At 40.7% G+C, this 20369-nt stretch overlaps 1 protein-coding gene across 3 annotated transcripts in view; it reads right to left on the bottom strand.

The window, feature by feature from the left end:
* Window positions 1-20369, bottom strand: part of SCUBE2 (signal peptide, CUB domain and EGF like domain containing 2) — a 46912-nt gene that overhangs the window by 4278 nt on the left and 22265 nt on the right. For 2 of the 3 annotated variants that reach the window (XM_081168955.1, XM_081168956.1), the window contains 11 exons: window positions 18373-18489; window positions 16962-17084; window positions 16185-16295; window positions 15329-15415; window positions 13706-13810; window positions 12141-12299; window positions 11582-11785; window positions 8353-8523; window positions 4100-4267; window positions 2966-3127; window positions 2084-2281 (listed from right to left, as the gene is read on the bottom strand). In XM_081168955.1, coding sequence (XP_081025081.1) covers window positions 2084-2281; window positions 2966-3127; window positions 4100-4267; window positions 8353-8523; window positions 11582-11785; window positions 12141-12299; window positions 13706-13810; window positions 15329-15415; window positions 16185-16295; window positions 16962-17084; window positions 18373-18489 — 1605 coding nt within the window. The remainder of the gene's footprint in view (window positions 1-2083; window positions 2282-2965; window positions 3128-4099; window positions 4268-8352; window positions 8524-11581; window positions 11786-12140; window positions 12300-13705; window positions 13811-15328; window positions 15416-16184; window positions 16296-16961; window positions 17085-18372; window positions 18490-20369) is intronic. The other variant, XM_081168957.1, reaches the window with a different exon arrangement.

Below are 20369 nucleotides of genomic sequence, written 5' to 3'. Positions count from 1 at the left end.
AAATGGTGGTATAATTCAGGTTTGCAATCAATATTCCTGTTTCAATGCACCATATGAGAACCTTTGGCTCTGTTGAGGTCATTGGCAAAGCACACGTCAAGATTACACTCCAAAGATACAATTTGGCTCCATAAACATGCTATTTTTAGCTTTTAAAGATCTATTGCCTAGGAGCTGTGCCAAGCCATCAGCACAAGAAAATGAAGTGTTGCATCAACAAGAACAGGCCCAGCATGTAGCAAGCCATGACTGAAGCAGTAAAAATATCATATTATTTCCAAACTCACTTAATTCAGCAGGAGTAAAATCTTCTACGCCTCCCTAAATGCTTAGATTACTAGCTGAGTACAGTACATTCAGAAAGGCTGCTCGTGGATGTGTATATGAAACTTAGTTAATGCCAAAAACAATGGTATTGTTTTTAGTAAGTTATACTAAGGCTGTGCATTCCTGTTGCAGGTGTCTGAAGCTGTGCACACATGACTTTAGCCACAATCCATCTCTCCTGTAGTTTCTTGAGAAATACTGTTTAATGCATTTCCCCTCAAACCAGCTTCCATTCAGTTTGAAAACAGAAGCAACTTTCACTCCGCAGTTTAGCTGAGGTGTGAAAATTTGAAACAACTGTTGCACAAGCACAGATCACAGCTTCATGAATAGGAGTTGGGGAGTTGCATGCGTAAGGAAACCAAACAGGTAATGCCCCCTCTGGTGTGTATAGTAATGTGCAAATGCAGCATGAAATGCTGCGGGGGGGGGGGGGAGCTAATGTGTACATAGCCAAAGTATCTCCACTGAATGGAAAGGCATACTATCAGTGCTGTAAGACCACTACATTTCAGGATCTCCTGAGCTCAACAAAACTAGTGGCAGCAAGAAGCTGGTGGATTGAAAGCAGCTACAAGCATGGAGAGCGGGGGGCCATTAGATTTGCAAAGGCTAAATCAGGCATAGGCAAACTCGGCCCTCCAGATGTTTTTGGCCTACAACTCCCATGATCCCTAACTAACAGGACCAGTGGTCAGGGACGATGGGAACTGTAGTCCCAAAACATCTGGAGGGCTAAGTTTGCCTATGCCTGGGCTAAATAGTGGGAAATTGCTGCCAAACACAAATATGTACGAGTGCTTAAGGGGTTACAACAATAGAGCTGGATTCCTAGACTCAGCTAGGTCATGCCCCTTCTCCAAAGAGGGAGGAAGCGAAGCCTTCTTTTCCTGTTCCCTTTCTCGCCACAGCTTGTAACTGAATGTTTTTATCCAAGACTATTCTGCCTGTGTTCTCCTTGCTGCTGCTTGGATAAATGCATGAATCTGACCTTTCAAATGTTTTGTAACATTTAAAGCATTTAAAACTTACTTAACAGAGTATATACAGTATATATAGTCTGTTCAATGCAAAGGGTGGTAGAAAGAGGGAACCACTTCACAAAGCGAACTAAACTGGATTTGCAAAAAGTTTAACAGTCTACATTCCTAACACTTCACTGTGCTGCTTGACTTGGTGAGTTTAAACTCTGCTACTTGGAATTTCCGCTGGAGACTTAATTTAGCCCTGCATTTTGAATTCAGGCACCCCGATTCTTTCGTTATTCACCCCACACACGCAAGTCACAGGGATTCTTATTTTTCTTCCCACATGAACCATTCTACAAAAGCAGTCATTTTCAATGGTTGACTCTGCTTGCTGCTGCCAAAAGCCCATTCATCTTAGGACTTAGTGGTCTTGTGACTGCAGCCATCAGCAGATCATTTGCTCTCTGGCTCCACTCAACCAGCTGGCAGATGTACACCCCAGGAAAGGCAAGCATGTTTGTGTAAAAAAATAAGATGAATTCCCTACCTCCTCCACCCACCACAAATCACTATAGTTCCCCACTAAATCTAAAATATGTCTGATCGGTGGTGTGGGTGTGGGTGTGTGTTTCACCCATAATGGCTGGAATCTATTGTTATGAAGGCTGTTATACTACATTTTAGAGCCAGATTTTCACGGGACTTGCTTTGGCACAGACAAAATCTAGCAAAGATCCATCAGGAGAAATACATTCATATACCTGACATGGAAACCTAGTTTAACTTACAGCTTTTTCTCATCACCAGGTAGTCTCCACATTCATCTTCTATTGGCAAAAATATTTCCGGAACCACAATCAGGATGCGGCGTTTAGGAGGAGGATTTATACTCCAAGTACATTCTGTGTTTGCAGGATAATTTCCAGGGTAGTTTGGGGATTCAATGTATCCAGTAAACTCTCCAAGCTCACCACCACAGTGCCTGTCTGGAAAAAAGGAAATATGTTACCCATAGCCAGGGCAGAGGGGAAAGCAATATTCACACCTGTGCAATGCCACCAGCAGCAATCACAACTGATACAATTACTTTGGCTACTATCTAGGAATCATGCATATCTTTTATTCCTTAGACCATTTTTATTGAGTAGCTGCTTCAAGATGACTAAAAACAAAGGAGCAAAAGCCATATACAGTACAGCTTTTCCAACCTAGTGTCCTTTCAGATTTTTGGACTACAACTCCTATCAGCCCCAGCCAGCATGGCCAATGGTCATGGACAATAGGAGTTGTAGTTCAAAACATCTGGAGGGCATCAGTTCTGGAAAGGCTGGTTTAGTGTTTAGAGAAAGCCTGGCCTGGAAGAATTGCCTTAGGCTTAGGGTCTAGAACTTGGCACAACTGAAGCAGAAGCTGTTGCAGAGGACACCAACAGCTCCTTCCTATGTCCACTGATAAGGGCTACTTGGAGACTGACACCAAAGAAAGCAATGAAGTCAGGTTAGGAAAGCCTACATCCCAAAGCAGGATATGGCTAACAAGGAGTGATTGCTGTTGGGTGGGGATATGGCTTCTGCTCACTTAAGGAAAGACCAATAGCATCTATCCCCACTGCAGTTGGTACTAGGTCCTTTCATTTTGGACTGACTACAACATAGATTATCAATATTTACCTTTGCAATGAGTTACATTTGTTGATCCATCATAATCAGTGGTTGTGTTTCCAGGGCATGAAATGCAGTAATTCTGTCCAAACTCAGGCTGGTATGTTCCAACAGAGCAGCGGATACAACGATGTGTTGTAGTGTTGTAGAAATGACCAGGTGAGCACTGCACTGTAGAAGGTGAACAAGCAACATGCTACAATAGCTTTGATAAGCGGTGACATGATTAACTGCAGCCATTCCACTGAATGACATTTCATCCAAGACTAATTTTCTGCACAGAAAAATTGTGTACATCCAACATGCACACTGCCACAGATGAAGAATGTATATGCTAATTTCACTTGGGAGTTCACACTGTGGGCACCTATCACTTAGCAGGAAGTTTCAGTGCATGTCGAATCTGGCAAAATAAATATGTATTCACCACACAAGAAGGTATATGTGTGGTGTATGCATGCAATTCCTTTAAGAAAATGAAGTCCATATAGGTAGGGCAGGGTTGGAGAGCCTACGGGCCTTGACTACAACTCCCCAAATTCCTTCCCATTGTTCATGCTGGCTAGGGGTGCTGGAAGTTGGAGTCCCAACAACATCTGGACGGCTTCAGGTTTCCCACTCTTGATATAGGAAAAAAGTCCTGAGGATTAGTCTATCCTGCTTGAATATATTCTTTCCAATTAGTCCCTAATTGGAAAGCACTTTGGGCCATGTGTATGAATGGAAAAGGGAGGAGTTGCCTCCAGCATGCTTTGAGTGCTTTCCAGCTGCTTAGCCCTTGACTCAGAGTTTATCAGCGGCTCTGCTGCTTATCAGAGTGAGGCCTAAAGGTGATACCAAGGTCTACGGCAGGAAATGTCACCTGCTTTGCACAATGGCAGCATCGTAGCCAATGAGGTTATCTAAGGCACGGCTATTGCCACCATGGCGACACCATGTTGTTCCTGACACTGGATGTGAATATGAGTTTTATTGTGAGAATGAGCACTTCTTTTGGCTATTAAACAAGATCAGTATTCTAAGTAAATGAATAGACTAGATCTCCAACTTTTATATTTGCAGTTGAAAGGAATGCTTTCACCCTTAAAAAGTGGAAATGAAAAGTGTGGTTGCCTATGTTCCTCGTGCATCCTTGGTTCTTACCTTTAGTCTCACAATTCTGAAACACTGTTGCACCAGTAAGTTTTGTCATCAAACCTCCACCACAGGTAAAACAAGATGTTCGACCTGGCTCAGGCTGATATGTCCCCAAAGGACATGCAAGACAAGGCTTAAATCCATCAACTGAGTATTCACCTGGTGAGCACTGTCCTGTGGGAGAGGGGAGAGAATATACATTACTGTAAGCCAGAGATTTTCAACCTTTTTGATTCCACGGCTCCCTTGACCAACTGCATTCTTTCTGTGGTACCCTGTGGGGCTCAGGAGCCCAGTTATGTCACCTCTTGCCTGCAGAGCTGGCAGCCTCTCACCCTCAGCCTCCTCTCCTTGGGAGTCCTCTGGGCAGCTGCAGCTGCCCCCCACCCCCAGTCTCTGAGCTGCCCCCCACAAGAGAGGTGCCTTCTCCTACTGCCCCACAGGGGCCTGGGAAGCACCCTCTGGTCAGCCCCAGAGGCACCATTCACCTAGGGAGCTTGTAGCCAGGGCCGCTGCCGCAAGCAGCTGTGCAAGCCTTTGGGATGCAGAACTGCAAGAGGGCATCAGAGGAGGGATGGAAGGAAAGAGGGACAGAGGCCAGTGTTGGTCACAGCACCCCTGACCATTCAAGGCACCCCAGGGTGCCACAGCACATTGGTTGAAAACCACGGCTATAAGCCATGGATTTTTTGGCAAGCCTATAATATACTGGAGCCTCTGTTGGTGGAAAGTCCTATTGCAAGATAGAAAATGATAGTTATTAAAAATCTGAACTAAATGCAGTTCAAAATAAAAATAGGAACTTGCAGCTAAATAGGTGTCATAATCTGGCCACTGACATGCATCCAATTCTGAGAGTTACCTAATCCTGGAACTAGAAATCAGCAGTTGCCCTTCTATTACATGGTAGATCCATAGCTAATTCTTGTATTTCTTTTTAGAAAGTACTAATAACTTTATGGTGTTCCATTAAGGCAAAATCCAAATCCAACCACTTAACGGACTACATTGTGAATTTATCCTTCCAGAAATGGGAAGTCCAAATGCAAAGAGAAAATGCAGGGTTTTCATGATGGTTGAAAAGCCTCCTTTTGGAGTCTGTAAAGCACACTTCTGAACTAAACTGGCATTACTAATCAAAGTATTAGAAATGCATTCACTTTATCATGGGTAAAGCACCCACATACAGAGGAATTCTGTCAGGCAAAATGGGGCCCAGTGCCCCCACTCTCCTCCCCACCTGCACCCAGGCACCACAACAGGCTACTATGAGGAATAGGACCTCTTCATGTACCTTTCATATCCCCATGCAACATACCTTTCAGACACAGTCATGGAATGTCTAATAAGCCATGTAGAAAAAATTAGGTCCAGGCCCTATCACTGAGCCTTTAGTATTATCTCCTCCATTCCTAAACTGCTTTGGTACCGATATACTATACAGACCGAGCTAACCTACTGGAACTGATTATATACACATAACCATCCTCTGCAGCTTCTTTATGTAAATCTCCAAGCAATATGTCTTCCAAACTTGCAGCAAGCTGATTGCCATGGCAGGCCAAATGATTAAAACTGTTCTGCAAGACATGGGATTACTGCTGCAGCTGTTTGGCTAAGCTGTGAAGTTCTGTCCTTTTAAAGAGCTGGTAAAACTAAAGCTGTTAGTTTTGGTTTATAGCTCTGATAAATCACTTCAGTGAATGGTTGTTTTTGTTAGGGGGGTTAAATTGGCCCTGGCATCATTTCAAGTTATTTAAGTTTGCAGCAAATAAGGCATTAACTGGTCATGATCAGGGATGAGGAATTTTGTTTACAGCTAATGAACTGAGTTTAATAGGGAGTGCCGCCTTGGCTTCTGAATAAAGAAGAAGCATGGAGCTGTATGTGCTTAATGCACCAAGGAAGGAAGAAAATTGCATGCTTAAATACTGACCCGTAGGTCATGACATCAAAAACCCATTTTTTCCCCTCCAACACTTTTTCTTTTGAGGTTGTAAATATAGCCAATGGATGTTACATACAAGTTTGAATGCTACAGAGCTGTTAAAATGTGAACTATCTAATGGATATGGATTTCTTTTGTTCTGTGATGAGAGTTTTAAGGCGTGCCACATCACCTATCAATATCCATTTGCTCTATCAATAAAGAGGCAAACTACATTATCCTAAAACATCATATTGTAGAAAATTTCTGGAGACTACTATACAGTGGCACCTCGGGTTAAGAACTTAATTCGTTTCGGAGGTCCGTTCTTAACCTGAAACTGTTCTTAACCTGAAGCACCACTTTAGCTAATGGGGCCTCCCACTGCTGCTGCTGCGCCACCGGAGCACGATTTCTGTTCTCATCCTGAAGCATAAGTCTTAACCCGAGGTAATATTTCTGGGTTAGCATAGTCTGTAACCTGAAGCGTATGTAACCTGAAGTGTATGTAACCTGAAGTACTACTGTACTTTAGAGTAGAGAACTTCATGACTGACCGCATCTCCTTGCCATAAGCTCCCAGGATCACAGAAATTTAGAATGCCACAGAGAAACATTTTAAACTAGCCTTCCTTTTTCTTATTAATAATAATTGGTGAATGACCTTTTTATTCATAATATATTAAGCATATATAAGCACAAGAAAAATATAAAAATAAAAATACAGAATTTATCACTACTGTAGCTCTTCAAATATTTATGCTAAACATTTTTCCCAACAGAAGGAAGCGCCTTCTCAAAACCAAATTCATGTCTGTGATCCTTCTATATAAAAGGATGCAGTTTTATTTATACAAAGGAATTCTGAGCTCCCTTAATATAATAGAGCTTGCTCATTTCCCCTAAGTGCAACATTCCAGATTCTTATTAACCAACTTTGGACATCAGACACAGTTTTGATCTTTTCCAGAGTCTGGGCATGCATACATACTGGCAGCCACAATTAAATTCTGAATATCTTTTTTCTTCCTGACTGCTCCCTGGATATTTCCTAAAAGCAGAACTTCAGGGGAATTTGGTAATGCAAATCTTGCCATTGTACAAATAATGTAAGAAAATCAGTACAGTGGTACCTCGCAAGACGAATGCCTCGCAAGACAAAAAACTCACTAGACGAAAGGGTTTTTTGTTTTTTGAGCTGCTTCGCAAGACGATTTTCCCTATGGGCTTGCTTCGCAAGACGGAAACATCATGCAAGTTTGTTTCCTTTTTCTTAACACTGTTAATACAGTTGCGACTTGACTTCGAGGAGCAACTCATAGAACGCGGTGTGGTAGCCTTTTTTGAGGTTTTTAAAGACTTTGGTGATTTTTGAAGCTTTTCCAAAACTTTCCCGACACCGTGCTTCGCAAGACGAAAAAAATCACAAGACGACAAAACTCGCGGAACGAATTAATTTTGTCTTGCGAGGCACCACTGTAATTATCTTAGGAGAGCTGAGAGGTCTTACAGGATCCCCTTTCCTCTATTATATTTTATATTCCTCTACATTCTTTAAAATCAAACTGACGCATATGTGTTAAGGTATGATAAAGAATCATAGATGTGGGAGGTCATCTAGCCCAAATCTCTGCCAATGCAGGAAATCTGCTGCTATAGCATCCTTGTTTAGCTACACTTTAAAACAATGTTGGCATAAATGTATAAACTGTATAGGAGAATATTTTATCATTGCCCACAGTTCTACATGTCTGGCAAAAACAAGAGAGAAAAAGTGAAAGGTCTTCTTTCTCTTAGTAAACTACATTTTCCAGATACAGAATGTTGCACAGATTATAGTGTCTGAAGTATCGTAAAATATTTGACAAATTTAGATTAATGGAAACTGATGTGCTATAGCCAGCATGGGTCATCTTCCTTCCACCCAAGACTGTTTCTTAGTTTTCCTTTATTTCCACTTTTCCCCAAACTGGTGCAAGAAACTGATACTAAACTGATCAAAGAAGCACATGGCAAAGATGTACTGGAAGCTGGCAACTTTACCTCTCTTCAGGCTGCATTCTATAGAAATTCCATGTTATCTCCAGATGCATCAGTGCAGACAACACTGGGAAGGCGAGTACAGTAATGAAATATACCTACACCTCCACATCCATATACATATTGATCGCCATCTACTCCAAACCTGCACACACATGCAGCGCAGACACTGTCCAGACCAATGTAAACATGGCATGTGAGAAAAGAAGGCTGAACTAATGGGTGCTTTCAAATCATACCAAGGAGGAAGAAGCAATAGTGTTCATGACTCTGTAAGATGCAACATCCTCACCTCCACATTCAGATATACTGTGAGCTCCAGCTGTTTTTTGGTTTCCGGGATTCTGTGGGTTTGGGCAAGGTTCACAAGTTATTTGGCCTTCATTGTCTTGGTAAGTTCCATTCGGACACAGAATGCAGCTTTCTTGCTCCCCATCGTAATATGTTCCAACACTGCAGATAGCTGAGAAGAGAAGAGAAAACCGTCAGCAACAATGAATCGGTGATCATCTTCTATGGGATGGGTGGAAATGGGGATAACCAGGAGGCAGAGAATTGAATCCCATTATTTTTTTACTTTGGGACTTTTTTTCATGCTGTGTGCCTCATGGTCATATTTAGGGTCAGGAAGTAAATTTTCTGTCTGGTCACATATAGGGGAAGGCTTCTGCTTCCCCTATAGATAGAAAAATTGACCCTCAAGTAAAGGCTTGATCATTTGTTCTGTTTCAAGAAGACTGCTCTCAGGTTTTTAAAAACCATCTACAGAGACCCAAATGGATTGTCCTACTTACATGGACTTTAAGTCTTTTTGCCCTATGATTACGGCAGAACCATAGGTTAGTGAAAATGTTTCAAGTTAAATAACTGGTAACAGGACTGATTGATAAACTCCTCTTCTCTGGGATAATTATAGCATAGAATACTTGGCTAACTAGACTACTGAAGTATAAGGCAACTTCCTGTTTAATTTCACTTCAGTGAAAGGAAGTAGAGTGACCCTCTCCCACCAAAATCAGTGGGATTTCAAAGTTCTTTGACTAACTATCCACAGCTACTGTCTGGGCTTTTGCATATTTAATAGTTTGAACAGAAGCAGCAGAAACAATCTCTCATTGGTATGTTTGGGAAAGAGATCTAAAATTGTTCGTTTGTTTATATTATTAGTACCCTGCCCATCTCCTTGTCCTACTCCTCCCGCCCCTCAAAATAAGGACTATGTATTTCTGACCATTCTTTGCAGAGTTATGTATCCTATCAGAGGACTGGTTCCCAGTCAGATAGTCCTTCCAAGTTCTTTCCATGGCTGTAAAATATAACCCTTTCCATCTCCATCCTATTAAAAGAGACCCTTATGCAGCATTCATTAGAATGGCTACACTATAAATGAGCTAAGTCTTTTCAGAAATATTTAAGGTCAATGCTTGCTTGTGAAACGTTATCCTCTATGATGTGTCCAGTTCCCTGAAAATCAAAGGGTGGGTGTGTCAGTGTGCACATTTTTAAAGCTACTGAAGCACAACTGATCACTCTGCATGGAGCAAAAACTGAAATAAAAATGTCGCCGCAGCCTTAAATTCTTCTGTACAAATATTAGTTTAAAAATTAAGCTGCAAAGTTTTAGTCCCACAGAATAAAGCACAAGGTGTGCCACACAGTCCAAAAAAAGTCTGTTTTCACAACAAAGAGCAACGACTTGGAAATAATGGCACTACATCAAGGATTCAGCAAGCTTTCTTTGCCTGCTTTTTATTTCCCCACGACCTGCTTGTTTTCCTTCAAATGAGCTGAAGAACCATTTGCCTTCAGCAGGATTCATTCCTATAACCACTGTCTTTGTTTGCCTTCAGTGACCATTAAAATCCTATTCTTAATCACTGCAACTCTTTGAAAAAGTGAAAGCTATTCTGATGCAAAAGAAAGAGGGGGAGAAAGGCAACTCCAGGGAGCCAGGAATAGTAGTTATAAGGACATTTAAAGGCTCTTTCACTCTATTCAATACTTTTAGCCTTTAAGATTTTGATGCCATGGACAAACTCTATAGTGTCTCCATGATGGAAAAAGGTGAGCCTCATAAAAGAGGTCGTGATCCACAACTAACTGTTCCCCTAAGAGCCATGCCCTGACTTTATAAGAAAAACACAAAAACCCGATGGAAACTTATTTCTAAGCAGCCCTCCGTATTGTTTTAGGATCTTTTTGTTTTGGTGTTTATTGGTTCACAAGCTGTGGTCATATGGGTAAATTATGCGCATTAGGAGTTAGGTCTTGAGTCTATTATTCCTTAAGCAGCAGGTTGGCAGAACAGCCAGCTATTTATCTCTGGTTTGGAAAATTTATTCCCCTCTCCCCCAGCACCTCTTTCAAGATCTTTTCATTTGAAAGGAAAGAAAGTTGCAAGATGTTGGGAATCAGATACACGGGAAAAAACAGCAGGGGAAAAAAATTCTAAACAGAAAGTTCTTTGTGTCACATTTTCTTCTTTTTAGAGAAAAAAAAACTGAGCCACAGTGAAAGTTAATGTTCTTTTGGTGAAGTATTACTTTATATGCTTACAGTACAACGAAGACTGACTGAAAGAGGCATTTGTGCCCCGTGATGCAATTTTTAAAAAATCAATGCTGATGATGCAAGTTAAAATCAAACATTAAAATGCAAACACTGAAAACACCATCCTAACAACATCATAATATAGATAATAAAACCTAATATAACAGCATCAGATTTACTAAACATTTAAAGTCTGTGCAAATGCCTAATGTGTGCTTCAAATGCCTACACTTGCAACAGTTAACACTTACTGCGAGACGGGAAGATTCATTTATGAATATAGAGAGGGTAAAAACTGGGAAACACTTGCCTTTCTAAATTTATGGAGTTCAGAAGGATACAAATACAACCTATTCACACGGTTTATCAGCCCTCATGCAGCCAGCCCAGAGGATGCCACAGCTGAGCATTACAGACATGAAAAGAGTCACCCTGAGTCTTGTGCTCACACGCTTCCCCTGCCATCTCCCCCGCAATTGGCCACAATGAGGACTTTAGCAGAACTTATTCTCACTTTCCACTAACACTTGCTTGTCATGTTGCACTCGTGGTTTGAAGATGGCTTGCTCTGAAACTGACTAGAATTTGCAGTTTGAAAAGTTTCTGATCCATACATAAGGTCATATGAGGTTTTATGCAAAGTGAAGTTAAACACTGTTGAAGGTCACCTCTCAGCTGTGCAGGAAGAAAAAAAAAGAGGAAGGTAGAAATGTGTGAGCCCAAGACTCATGGTGGCATCTTCCTGCTAATGCCCGTAAAGCTAAATCATGGTTTCTTTTTCCTGTCTCCACTCCACTTGGGTTAGCTGTACCCGCAGCCAGTCAAAGAGAGGTTTCCCGCTCAGCACTTTGCGAGACGCTCCACTCTGGTGGAATTCCACTGCACTGCATCACCAGACTCTGGTCTTTCTTAGCTTTCTGTCACCGTTACATACGCGTTAGATCAATGCATCTGATCACATCTGTGCTTACCACATTTGTTGCCCACATGCCTTTGACCCAGGCCACAGATTTCTTGTGTTTCCAGCACCCTGACAGATTTTCTGGCCACATCATGATTCACACCAGACAGGCGAATATGGAATTGTTCTTTATTGATCACCTTCCGCAACGTTCTAATTGCTTTACGAAGCCTTTTCTCGGTCCTCTTACGTGCACAGCTCAGATTGCATGTTTCTAGAAAGGTACAGGTGGTCGCGATCAAGAGCAGAAAGCACTAAAGTGCAACAATACTAGATTCAAAAGAGTTGTCAGTGCAATAATGGTAGACTGTATTAACTACGGCAATACATTATTCTGTGTTAAACTTTTCAATATACCCAAAACAGACAGCAATTAAATGGTGAACATCTAGTGATAGTAGCTTTCTGACCATAGGGGAAATTAATATTAAAGCTTTAAAACAGGAGATACTTTTTTCTTTTTGCATGAAGGTGAAAGTGAAAGAGAGAGAAATCAAGGAACAAACTGCAACAAAGCTCCCTCAAACCCATAATCTTTCAATTGTATTGTGGGTTCCTTTCCAACCAACCTGTCACCTCCTTTTGGTTTGTTTCAAGCTCAAAGTCTGCAGATATAAACATTTCTCTAGCTGCCTTCAAGCTGCTGAGGTCTCCAAGAGTTCTCTTGCCAGAACTGCACGTCAGATTTACATAGTAGAAGTTCTTCTCCATTACTGAATTATGTTTCTCTGTGTGAAGAAAATTAAAGGAAGCAAGAGCCATCTATGCTGTAGGGCCTTTCTACGGCTTGATAAATGTTGCCGAGAAAATGGTTATGGGGCTGTATGATTCATTCCAGATGCTAACAAACGACAAGCAACTGCACTCGATGGTGTATGGTACAGTCTGGTATTTGGACACATTTTCTATTTTATTAGACTAAAACCAGTGCCGAGGTCTTAATGCTGCCCAAATTAAGTTTATTGAAAATTAGCTCCATTGTTCCTTTTACACGCTTAAACCAGCTATGACAAAGCTCTACACCATTAAAAGTTCAAACTTGGACTGCCAGAACCTCAGTCAGTTTGCTACTAGGAAGATTTGCATGGCTATAGTTCTAAGCATTTGCTCACACACTGCATTTGTGAATGAAAGGAAATGTGTCCAGGTGGCCCTAGGCTTGTGATTAGGTACCGTGTCTGGAAGTCCAGACATTTACTGCGTCACTTGTCAGCAAACTAATCTGGAAAAATTTACAGCAGCACCTCAAACGTGGGCTGAGCTGTGTACCCTTGCATCAACAAGAAATCAAGTCAGTCAAGATATATTCAACGCTTTTCCTGGTGATGCACATACATAATCACTAGCCTTTGGGGCACATCCCATTTAGACTGCCCATATAGACTTTCCCCTTAACTGCCCTGTAACGTAACTTGATAGGAAATCTGAAGTTCTCCAACTATGGTTCTTTAAACTGTAATGCTCTCTAATCTTTAAGCCTTCCCCATTACACACCTGATGTACAAGCACACATTCTGACTGCAAAGGTTCCTGTCTATTTTGCACTCTTGCCACGGCCCCCCGTTCTCTTTTGTCTGGGACTCAAAAGTCCATTTCTTCACCTGACCAATATTGGTCAGGGCAGCCTTGCTCCAACCCAGTTACTGACATTAACACTGTACCATCCCTCACGCAGCCTTGCCTATGACTGGCTACAGAAATTATTGTAGACTATCAAACTATAGAAAAATAACCTTAAACTCCTCCCATTGGATTCTTCTGCAGCTGAAGCTATTTTCAAACTCAGATCACCTTAGGCTATATATGTGTTCCTTCCATGATGGGTGTTGGCTCCATATCCCACCTGGCACCTAACAATGGGTTATTAGGTGAGGAGGTCTGAAGCACCACATAGCAGCAGAAGTGAAAGGAGGCTTGGACCTGTCCTATGGCCCTACCGTTGGACAGAGCGGTTGCAGGGAAGCAGAATAATATTGTTCTGACTAATCATGTATCTATAGTGCATGATCATGACCAAACATTACCAAGGTCCTTCAAAAAGTAACTACAACTACACATCACACACCACTGGGGGCCTCTGGCATTTACTGATCTACAAAATTAACCCGCTTTAATCGTGCATATTCATCCATACCTGGTATTATACGATGAAGGGCATCTTGAAACATCTTACTCTTTCTCAAGTTACATTTTCCTTCATTAAATTTAAAGGTTACACTTGTCCTGATGGTAGAAAGATCTTCAGGAAGAAACATTAAAATTGTTACTTTCCTATGCCAGGACGTAAAACCAAGCAGGTAACTCAGGTGGCTTTCAAACACTGCATCATCAACACTTTGAAAATAAAAAGTGACCACCTGCTTCTCTCTCCAAGAGAAAGAGCTTTCACATAAAGTGAAAGCAAAGCAATAAGAAGTTTGTGGAATGCTCTTGCCAGGGAAGCTCACCATGTGCCTTCATTATAGGCGCCAGGGGAAAATGTTCCTCTTCAACCAGGCCTTTGGCTGATTAACATTCTATATACTTTTAAAAGTGTTTGGGGGGTTTCTTTCTTTTTTCTTTGTTCTTATTATGTATTTTGTGTTTTTATTTTTTAATTCTATGCTGCAAACTGCCCTGAAATCTTCAGATGAAGGATGTTTTAAAACTTAATAAATAAACAAAGACAAAATTTGCAATTCATCTGCTCCACTAATGCCATATGAATACTATTCCTGGCAACTGGTAGACTGTATAGCAGCATCCCTAATGCATTTAAAAGCAGAACCATCCCTTCTACTTCTTATTTTCATGTGTGAATGCTGTTGCTTTTGGATCCAAAGCCTACACAAATGAGGGATGCATCACCAGGCTTGGGGGAAATCCCAAAGTTTGCAGAACTACAAAAAAAAAAAACTTTAGGGGAGAACTATGGGTTATTGTTGGGGTGTGGAAACAGCTTAACAAGGACTGAGTGTGCTTAATGGCCATGGGATGCTAACTGACAAGTGGAGCATGGAGAACAGAAAATGGTAGCAATGACAATCCTGTAGGACTGAATAGGAACACGTTTTATTAAAAGCTTATTAAAGGCTTTATTTTTTTATTTTATTAAAGGCACGATTTATTAAAGGCTTATTAAACCTTTATTAAAGGTTTATTAAAGACTCGTAAAGTCTGCCTTACACTGAGCCACACTAATGATCCACCTAGACCAGCATTGTGTGCCCTGAGCACTGCCAGAGACTGCTCTCCAAACCCTGCTAACCTGAGATGATTTTACAAGAGATACCTACGAAAGAAGCTGAGATCTTCCCCTCTGCCACTGAACTATGCACTGTCTTCAAGAATCTACAAAAGGCGACTCTAGTTTGGTTGCCCTTTTTAACAAAACAGCAGCACAAAACTTGGGTTGCAACATTTATTCCGTTAATTGATTAAAAACTTTAGGATCAGTTTTAAAAAGTGCCCCCAACTAACTGGGAAGCAGATTGTTGTTGTTTTTCAAAAAAATGCCAATAAAAGCGCTTGCAGAATCCAAGGTTGGCAGTGCCATCTTAAAAAACACCCCTCTTTTTTTTCCTCACAAGGTAATGCCTCTTCTATGAGGGTACCTGCTACAATAAAGTGAGTGTTTTCTGCATAACTGTTTTATTCAGATGCAAATTTAGGCAGATTAGTAAATTAATTGATCACAATTTCTTTAATTAAGTAGAAACCTTAAAAGATATAAACCAGCTCAAGCCCAACATGGAAAAATATATAGCAAATAATTTACCTAGAACAGTTGACTCACTGGCATTTTGTTTTTTTTTCTTAAGTGGAGAAGGGCTGCCACATTTTATATTGTAGGAATCTTCAAGGCCTAAGAGACAGATCATAAAGCTATACAATAAAACAGAAACACATACTAGAATACTACTGAAATATATTCCTGGAAGCTCAATCCAGTTTCTGAATAGACTCTCAAGCTTACAGTACAGTGGTGCCCCGCAAGACGAATGCCTCGCAAGACGGAAAACTCGCTAGACGAAAGAGTTTTCCATTTTGGAGGTGCTTCGCAAAACCAATCTCCTATGGGCTTGCTTCACAAGACGACAATGTCTTGCGAGTTCCTGCTGGGTTTTTTTCCCTCCCCTCCCTTTTTCTAAGCCGCTAAGCCGCTTATCAGCTGATCCGATCAGCAGATAAGCCACTAACAGCGGTAATAGCGCTAAGCCGCTTATCAGCTGATCCGATCAGCAGATAAGCCGCTAAAAGCCTCTAAAAGCCGCTAATAGCGCTAATCCGCTAATCCTTCAATGGGCTTGCTTCGCAAGACGAAAAAAACCGCTAGACGAAGAGAATCACAGAACGGATTCTTTTCGTCTTGCGAGGCACCACTGTACTAAGGCACAAGTGACGCATCACTAAGTCTAGAACGCATATTTATTTATTTTGAATATTTTGTCTGTCAAGTGATTTTCACAAGGGAAATCTGGTATAAATTCATGTAGTAGAAGATGAATCCTACAGAATGTGCATATGGATAGTGGCATATGATTTAATGAATATTTCCAGAATTTTTTAGGGTTTCTATTCTTTTACTTAGAAATAACAACAACAATATAATCACTGTGTTCTGCATGACTTACCAGAGGTCAGATGAATGTCAGAGGGGCAGATTAAAAAACACCTATTGCTTCCATCAGTCTTAATGCAGTGCAGAGATATTTTGGGTAAACTGACATCAGGCATGGACCTTTCTATAGGGCAAAATACAGATACACACGGGAGAAGAAAACTAATGACAGATATGGTTCTAAACTGCAAATGTGAAGCTATGCATGGCACAAAATCAATATTGATGAAGGAGGAAGGCACAAACAGTATATATACATTTCCTCTTTTCTATAAAATACTGAATTTTTTTTTTTTAATGCAGGCAACCACAAAAGGAAAAACAGCCCAGATTAAAAGCACAGGAAAGAAAGCATCAAAGACCTGAAAGTATCTCCTGTTTTGTATTGTTTTGAAGCCAGCTTTGACAGACAGCCATGATGGCCAGTTAGAAACAAAATAGTACTGCAGGCTGAATACATACAATAGATTTTTCAGAGGACTGGCTGCAATTTGAAAGATGGATCACTGCTCTTAGTATCACACTTTCACCTCATGGTAAGCAGATTCTAAAGATATCTGACTGCTTTAGAAACCTGGTTCATATGCAATAGATAAAAGAAACATGGATGTATGATAAGAGAAGTGCACTCTCTTTCAGATCACTTCCAGCTCTTAAAAAGTATTGTCTGTCTTCGGCCGTGATAATGCGGATCCACACTACTGTGCTCAATGGATCATTGTTATCAAAATTGCTTCAAATGTGCAGGAAACCAAAGTTGCAAAAACCATTGGGGGCTCTTGAATCTTACCAACACAGTCCTTTTTGTTCCAGTGTAATTTGTGGCCAGCATCACAGTGGCATTCATAATCCCCCGGTGTGTTTACGCAGGTATGCTGGCAGCCACCATTGTTGATGCTACACTCATTGACATCTATAGCAGAATGGGGTGTGGGGAGAGAGACATTTAACCAAAAAATTAGTGCAGTTCCTACTGTGCTCAGCATAGAGTAGCACGTGCAAAACTACTGCTGGGTACAATAATACATTCGCTATGCTGGGGGTAGCCAATGTGGCACCTGCCAGATATTGCTGTATTCCAGCTCCACCCATATCCCTGACCACTGGATATGCTGGCTAGGAGTTGGAGTCCAACAAAATCTGGAGGGCACAAGTTGGCTACTGCTGGACTATGGTATATATAGAAAGTGTGGCAAGATATCTCTCTCTCTCTCTCTCTCTCTCTCACACACACACACACACACACACACACACACACAATTGTAAGCTTGTAAAATTCAATAGAATTTTGAGCCAAATAAGTGAGCTTAGTTCTGAAGCCTGGGGAACCTAAATATGCATATATATTATTTTATTAATCACCCTTTCTTCTAAGAGCCCAGGGCATAAGAACCCAAGATGCATAGCACAAGATAAACAACAAAATACATTACTAAATGAAATGCATACAGAACTAAAATATTACAAAATAACAAATGTCAAAACCTAGACTCATGATTTGTCTTGCTCTAGATAAGCCACAAGCCGCAACCAATGTTTCTTATTGGTTTAGAGCGGGTGCTTTGTCTGGAGCAAAACAAACCAGAAGTCTAGGTTTGGACAACATGCTAAGCCAAACCATGATTTAACTCACAGCAGAAGAGCCAGATGTGGAGTAAAGTGTCATGGTTTGGTTTACTGTTATGTCGGAATCAAAATAAAATGACTTGAAGGCCCAGGCTTTCCCCACAGGAACATTTTAAAACCATACAAGACTGTAAATGACTTTCTTAGCTTGTCAAAGCTACGTCTACGTATTTCGGTTAGAAAAAACTAAATTACAAACATAATCTGTTTTTTGAAACCTTTTTTAATTAGGGCTAGCCTTGGAGGTAGCTACCGTGCATAATGCCTGCTGAAACCTATGGGCGTTTTGCAGGCAGCCATTCTGCAAAACCTCTCTCTTAGTACCCAAGTGTGGAATGCAACTGTTTGTTCTAATAGACATAGTTGCTTTCCAGTAAAAGTGAGAAGGAAAAGTTACTTCAGCAAAAGTATGATAAATACACAGTTAGTAGTTTTCTGCTTCAAACTGACCAAAAAGGAGAAAGGCAAACATCTGAAAAATCTGCAGCACTGGGTTTAAAACCCACATTTCCAATTGATGTTAAAGATAGCACAAGCAATAAGCATGCCAGCAAGAACTTTATATATACACTCACCTCCACAATGTGTGAAGCCATAGAGTGTGTATCCTTTGTTGCAAGTACACTCAAAAGTGCCTGGATGATTGATGCATATATGGTCACATGTTCTTTCAAATGTACATTCATCAATGTCTGCAATTTTTAAAGGGACACTTCATTATTTCACTTTATGATTAGGAGATATTTATATACTAGGAAAGCTGGATGAAAAGAAAAGTACTGGATTTTTTTGAAAAAGTACTGGATTTTAAAACACCATGAGGCAGTTAGTATATCAAATGTGGCAAACCAAAGAGTAGAACTGCTGTTCAAGTGAATTCTTATGCTTTTTTAGACCACTGAAAACATTTTGTTATAAGGTAGCTGAGACCAGGCAAAGAGGAAACAATATTTATCAAGCAATACTTAACTTTCCTTCTTCTTTTTCCTACTGACTTAACAACGGTATAAAACATTGGTCTACTGATTAAAATGCCACTGACTGCAGAATAATAAAGTGGTTCTTTGTATCTCTGGGCAGGCAAAATATAGTAAGTCGATAGCCAGCAGGTATTTTCTAAAAATAGAGGTGTTGGAACTTGAGGTTCTTTAGAAACTTTCCCTAGCCAACCAACCTTCCTAATAATCCAAGCAGGGAGGAGACAGCAAGGAAGGAAGGTGCAGTTGCTCAGAGGAAAATAAAAAAGTAGTATTTTTTGCGTTGCAAGGGCCAAACTAAACATTACACACTGATGCATGTAACATCATTCTGATTGCCCTTTAAAAGGTGGGAAAGACAGTTTGGAGGCAGGTGTGGGGAGGTGTGGGGAGGTGAGAATGAAATAGCTGTAAGGGTGTGCCTTTTCTCACCTGCTATTTCCACTCTCCACATTGCCTCTTAAAACAGCTCCTTCCTCCAACACAGATTTTAATAAATATTTTCTTGAATTTAAAAAGGAGGCCACTGCTCTGGAGGAAATTTGGAAAAATGGGCAAGGAAGGTGGTAAGCACCCCCTCCCCTATCAGTTCTCTAATCCCAAAGACCCCCTAGAAGTGGCTCTTCCCATTTTTAATAGGGCAATCGGCATCCATACATTTTTTGTGGAATGCCTTGGTTTATCCAGAATACACCATCTTGTTGGTACTTAATACAACTGTTATATGACATTTAATACTGAAATCATTGTTCTAGAAATAACAGGACATGAGTGGTGCTGTGGTCTAAATCACTGAGCCTCATGGGCTTGCCAATCGTAAGGTCGGCAGTTCAAATATGTGCAACGGGGTGAGCTCCCGTTGCTCTGTCCCAGCTCCTGACAACCGAGCAGTTCGAAAAAGCATACTAGAGCGAGTAGATAAATGGGTACCATTGTGGCAGGAAGGTAAATGGTGTTTCCATGCACTCTGACACTCCTCATGGTGTCCCATTGTGCCAGAAGTGGTTTAGTCATGCTGGCCACTAGACCCAGAAAGCTGTCTGTGGACAAATGCCAGCTCCCTCAGCCTGAAGAGAAATGAGTCCTGCACTCCATAGTGCAATTCGACTGGACTTAACCATCCAGGGACCCTTTACCTTTTTACCTTACCTTTTACATTTTCTAGAAATAACCCAGCCATATAGTGGCCAGAAGGTGAACATTGTACATAGACAACACCCAGATGGAGGTTGAGATCAGGGATTAAAAGATAAGTAATTGGTAGAAAAATTAATAATAGGTAGGTGCACAAAATACTGTATTCAGCTAGCACTTGTGTAGGTTTTTAAACTGTTAACATATTATTATTTTTCTTAGAAAAAAATAGCCTACTTCAAACACAAATTTGAATAGTAGCACAATTTTAATTAAATAATGAGCTAACTACTGATCGTTCCAGCAAGAATGTGGTTGGTAAACAGATTAGGTGGAAAGATGAGAGACTTCATACTAAAATAAACTGTATTCAAATGGTACTTTCACTTGAACTCTCATAAATTCTACATTTCCTATTTGTCATGCTACATCTGATCTTAAAAAAACAACAACCAAAAGAT

This window comes from Podarcis bocagei (genome assembly GCF_964188305.1).
Source record: "Podarcis bocagei genome assembly, chromosome: 1".
NCBI lineage: Eukaryota > Metazoa > Chordata > Lepidosauria > Squamata > Lacertidae > Podarcis > Podarcis bocagei.
Note: the sequence above shows the minus strand (reverse complement) of the source record. Positions and strands in the feature narration are given on the sequence as shown.